At 32.3% G+C, this 5,546-nt stretch overlaps 1 protein-coding gene across 1 annotated transcript in view; it reads right to left on the reverse strand.

Annotated features, from left to right (window-relative positions):
• The window catches only part of LOC103583658 (transportin-1-like), a gene marked incomplete at both ends in the record, with an annotated part of 6,703 nt that extends 2,325 nt beyond the window's left edge, over positions 1–4,378 (reverse strand). The window contains 2 exons of the mRNA XM_008564917.1: positions 306–455; positions 4,303–4,378. Coding sequence (XP_008563139.1) covers positions 306–455; positions 4,303–4,378 — 226 coding nt within the window. The remainder of the gene's footprint in view (positions 1–305; positions 456–4,302) is intronic.
• Between the last annotated feature and the right edge of the window lie 1,168 nt (positions 4,379–5,546).

Here is a 5,546-nt window from a genome sequence, read left to right on the forward strand (position 1 = left end):
AATTATTTTATTCAATATTATATAAACTGACAGAAAGTTGTTCTTTCCCTGAAAACAATCTGTCTTAAAAAACTAAAGAAACTGCTGTTGAATTAGGTGTAGACAAGGCAAATATTAAAAACAAGGGAGAAAATAGTAAAAATCTACAAACCTACACTTAAAAAGTTTTTCTTTACCTGTAAAAGTGAAACTAGAAACTCAATACCACATGTTACATAAAATAAATTTTCATTTTATGAATGGTCTGTCATCTATAAAAATGACAGTCATAAACAGGTAAGCAAAACTGTTGCAACATAACTTACCTACAGTGGCTCTGATCAGAGGGGAGGAATCACCAATATTATTTAAACATTCACTTTTAATAAAGTCTGTTACACCATTTGGGAAGTTCTGAAAATGTGCTTTCACGTTATTCTTCAAGATGAGACCACTCAATGATCTTGTGGGTTCATCTGTAATAAAACGACAATAGTATTGAGTTTTAAAGTAGTTTTCATTTTAAAATGTGCCAAGAGCAGTAACTTTAAAGATATTTACATTCAAAAACTGTGACATACCAACTTATTTTGCTATAACCAGTCAAAAAAAATCATAAATGACTATCAAAGGATTAGCTCCATGATTTACAGCTCAAGGTTTCTCAGCCTTGGCATTACTGACATCTTGAGGGTAATTCTTTGTTGTGGGGTGCTATCCTTTGCATTGTAAGATGTTTGACAGCATCACTGGCCACAGATGCCAGTAGCACACCCCTCCAAGTTGTGACAACCAAAAATGTTTCCAGATATGCCAAATGTCTCCTGGGGACAAAATTGCCCCTTGATGAGAACCAGTGGTTTAGTTTAAAGAGTTACTTTAAGAGTTATGGTCAGTGTATTCAAGCTTTATTGTTATCTGATATAAATATCATCATAGATCTGAAAGTATTAATCAAAGATATGCTATTAAAAAATCAGGTGGACTAAGAATGTATGGGATCACTTTCACGTAATTTAAAAAAGCAAAGCAAAAAAATCTCCAAAAACATTTTAAAATAGAATTTACTTTAAAAAGTTTAATCCAGAGATGGTATTTACAAATTTTCAAAAAGCAATTTAATACTAATAGAATATAATAACATGCTTTACCAACTGGCATCAATACCAACAATATCAGCAATAGTTAACATATTCTGAATGCTTATCATGTATTAAACACTGCTAAGTGCCTTCCATGTAGCACTACAACCTCATGAAACAGGTATTATTAACCCTATTGCACAAGTAAAGAAACCGAGGCCTCTGCCAAAGTCACACAAGGTTACCACGTGGGGAAGCCAAAATATCAATCTTGAGAGCTTGGTTCTACAGCATACTTTAAACCACTCTACAGTATCACCCTCCTATCAAAGGTCTGTAAGACATGAAAAGCTATGTTTAGCAGAATACACTATGGTAACACTACTGTTTTCCCTACTTTATTAAAAAATTAAATAACCTGAGCTTGTTCTAGTTAGTATTACTTTCCCAAAGTCTAACTAGGGTAAAGCACACATAGAGGCAGGAACAGCAGTTTTTCTGCACATAAACCCCATTCAGGTCATCACAGCAATACAACTCAAGAGCTTTTATGTCATCATCTAAAAACTTTCCATTTTCAATTACAACCCATTCCAATGAATAACTTAAAACAAAACCAAACGCACTTCTAAATTCTCTTCAAAGTTTGAAAAGTCATGTAATTACTCAAGTGGCATGTGTATTTCTTTACAAGAAATACACAATATTGTTTCTACAATAAAGGTTACCAGATGAAGAGTTTTAATAAACTACAACACAACGTGAAAACAATTTAATATTAAAAGTATATATCCTTTGTCCTAAACCCATTCTAAAAAGCCACCAATTAATCATTTCCTTTTTTTTTTTTAAAATTAATAACTTTACTTCATTGGGATGGAAATTTGCACATCTGTAAAGTGAGGGAATTTGACCTGCTGATCTCTGAGATCCTTTCAGATCTAAAATTTAACTCCAAAATTCAGTGATAAGATTACTAAATAAACATTTTCACTTAAAGTTGTTACTGTTCCTTCTCTGATATGGGTGGCCACAATGATAAGATTTTTTTTTTTAATGGAAAACTAGACATGGCTAACTGGTGTCCCAATCTCCTTGGCAGGACAAAAGTAAAGGAGTAAGCACAAGAAGAAATATCAAGTGTTACACAAATGTAAAACCCCTAAGTCCACTGAGAAACTATGTCTAATGAACAAAAGAAATACATTTTAGGGTCAAGAAAATCTGAATGAAATCCTTTCCAACACAGTATGGTTTATAATTAATAAGTGTTTGTGGAGGCAGCTGCACCCAAACTCTTTCCTCTATTTGAATGATGTTCATTTTTTAAAAGAACTACTTCTGGGACCGAACCCGTGGCTCAATAGAGAGTGCAGCGGCGCTGGGAGCACTGAGGCTGCAGGTTCGGATCCTATTATATAGGGATGGCCGGTGTGCTCACTGGCTGTGCGCGGTGCGGGCGACACCAAGCCAAGGGTTACAATTCCCTTACCGGTCACAAAAAAAAACCAAAAAACTACTTCTGAAGTATCCTCATATCCTAAGAAAGCTTTAATAAAGACTATAATATTGTAACAATCTTAATATTTGGAATGTAGGGAGAGAACACAACAGAGTAGACAGTTTAGTGAAAATAAATTTTAAATTTTCAAGTAAAATAATTTTCAAGAAAAACAGATTTAAAAATTCATTTACCAAATATTTTAGTTCTTTAAAATATAAATGGCACAAATTATTGATTACAAACCACTGTGTAAGAAAATTTCTGTATTAACAATGTATCATAAATACATTTATCAAATTAGGAACATTAGTTGCTGAATTTAAAGAAATGATGAAAGAATTCCTCATTTCACAAAACCTAGATTTAGAGTTTTAAATTTTCTATTATGTCCCTCATTCACAAATTAAAACCCCAAATTAACTAGAAAATCATTTGAGAACAATTTTTCAAAAAATCACTATCTGTATGAATTATCAGACTCTAAATACAAGATTAATTGAGATTTTACTACAAATTAAGACCATTAACCTTCTAGAGTTTGGAGCTGAAACCTTACAGATGGTCTGTTGTCTAACACAGTCATTTTATAGCTGAAAGAAGCAAGAGAGGTTACATGACTTAGCATCAGAGTCTAAAGCTTTTTATTTCCCAAGTGTAGTGTTTTCTCTAATTACACTATGGCTTCTAAAACACTAATCACTGAATACAGTATATTGCTTACACTGAGAAGCTAGTCAGTTGCTCAATAAATATTTGAGCATCTTCTATATTTTCTGACAATGTTCCAGGAAGGGAACACTCAACTCAATAATGCCATGAAGAATACCTTTCACTACAACATAGAACAATCTCTCCTGAACCTACAAATTGCCTGGCAAAGAGTTGGTGCTTTACATTATTGTGAAATACTGTTTATTGGGACACACTATGTTTTAAAAACAATCAAATGGGCCGGCCCCGTGGCGCACTCGGGAGAGTGCAGCGCTTGGGAGCGCAGTGGTGCTGCCGCCGTGGGTTCGGATGCTATGTGTTGATGGCCAGTGCGCTCTCTGGCTGAGCGCAGTGCGGGTGACACCAAGCCAAGGGTTGCGATCCCCTTACCGGTCACGAAAAAGACAAAACAAGCAAACAAACAAAAAAAACCAATCAAATGACCAGGTATGTAATTTAAAAATCAGACTGTTCAAGCTTTAAATTGTCACAGAATTTAAATTGAAAATTGTTCAGAAAAGTTAATGAAAAAGTTACATGTATACTGTTTGAAGTTTCTAAAAAGTATATTTGAGTAGAATAATCCCATTTTTTGTTAAATAATTTAAAAGTCGTATCTATAGCCATATAAAGGAGTATAGAAGGATATAATTCAAGAGATCAGCAATAATTATCTCTGGGTCACCAGTAATTTTTCATTTTTGTTATACAAACTTTTGATTTTTCCTACAATGAACACAGTTAATTATTAAATCTTGCACTCAATCTGTATATTAAATCAATTTTTATTATATTCATATACAAACACTGAAGCAAAAAACCAAAGTAGCCTTTGCAACACGTTTTTTATTTGTGAAGAATGAGAGAATTATATAAAAACCCATTAACAACTGAATGCATAAGCATGTAAATGCTTACAGAATGTGGTTACTACAAAATGTAATCCTTTGAAATAAATAATTCCCAGTATAATTTAATAGGGCTTAAAGACACTTTTAAATAGTTATCAACACAAACCCTACTTACCTTCAGATTTTAATTTTGTAAGAACAAAAATCAGGTAGTTGTTAAAATCTGGGTATTGATTGAGTTGTTCCAGTTTCTAGAACAAACAGTAGTTAAGGAAACTTCTCTGTGTAACCTAAAGAAAAATCTAAGCACTTTCTAGCTATAAAATCAAGAATCCCTTGAGATATTTTTAGTCTTGCATTTTTTACTAAGAATAAGGTTATCTTATTAAAACTATCAATACAATATTCTAAAAAGACACTAGTGCTTGTTAAACCTCTTAAGTGTTCTATGTTTGAAATATTATTATCAATTATATTCAATACAACATAAGCAAGTTCCAGCTTCAGCATGCTCAATATAGCAAAAATTTTCCTCAAAACGGAATCCTTAGATTTGAACTTTACACAGAAAGGTCTTTAAATAATGACAAAGATAAAAAGCATTGCAAAGAAATGAAAACAAGTCTTTTAGAGGTGAAGATCACTTATGGAAATTAACTTTTTAAATGGCTTAATTAAAAAAAAGACTTATTTGTTCTTTAGAATTCAAAAATTAAGATAAAATGCAATTTATATACAAGCCTATATATCAAATCTTATTATATGAAGTCAACATCATAAGAGTACATTACAACTGTCCTACAACTGTTTACCCCTCCAAGAACTAACATTTCCAGTGACACAAATTTGCGGTAACAGTGAAATAATGCTCTATTACATCTATCTTTCTTCAAATCCTTTTCTAACTCTCAACCCCTAATATGCTTGCCAACTGTTTTACTACAAAGATTAAGATGTTTCTACGCAACAAATCTACATTTCTGATTAAATCCATGATACAAACTCTAGTTACACTATATTAGCTATTTATTACATACTTGAATACCCTCAATGTTTAGGGGTCAGAAAATTAACTAGCAAAATACACTCCTGTAGTAAAATTCCAGGGTGTAAGTACTTTCTCCAACTAAGAAAAACCCAGTGATTTCTTGTTTTAGTGAACAGCCAAGATTAACAGCATGATGATATGCTAATAAATTTTTCACAAATATCTCCTGATAAGGTTTACTTTCTTAGAACTTGAGCTGTATCTATTTACACTATTATAACGGTCTTTCAAAAAGTGCTCCATCCTATAGAAAACAATAATTAAATACATTCTTTGCTTAGAAAACAAAAACACAAAGTCATCATTAGACACTCTGAAAATATATAGCACTGAATATTTTTTAGTTAAAACACTGTTTTCCTTTCTCAGTA

The sequence above is a fragment of the Galeopterus variegatus genome, unplaced genomic scaffold (assembly GCF_000696425.1).
Source record: "Galeopterus variegatus unplaced genomic scaffold, G_variegatus-3.0.2 Scaffold25440, whole genome shotgun sequence".
Taxonomy (NCBI): domain Eukaryota; kingdom Metazoa; phylum Chordata; class Mammalia; order Dermoptera; family Cynocephalidae; genus Galeopterus; species Galeopterus variegatus.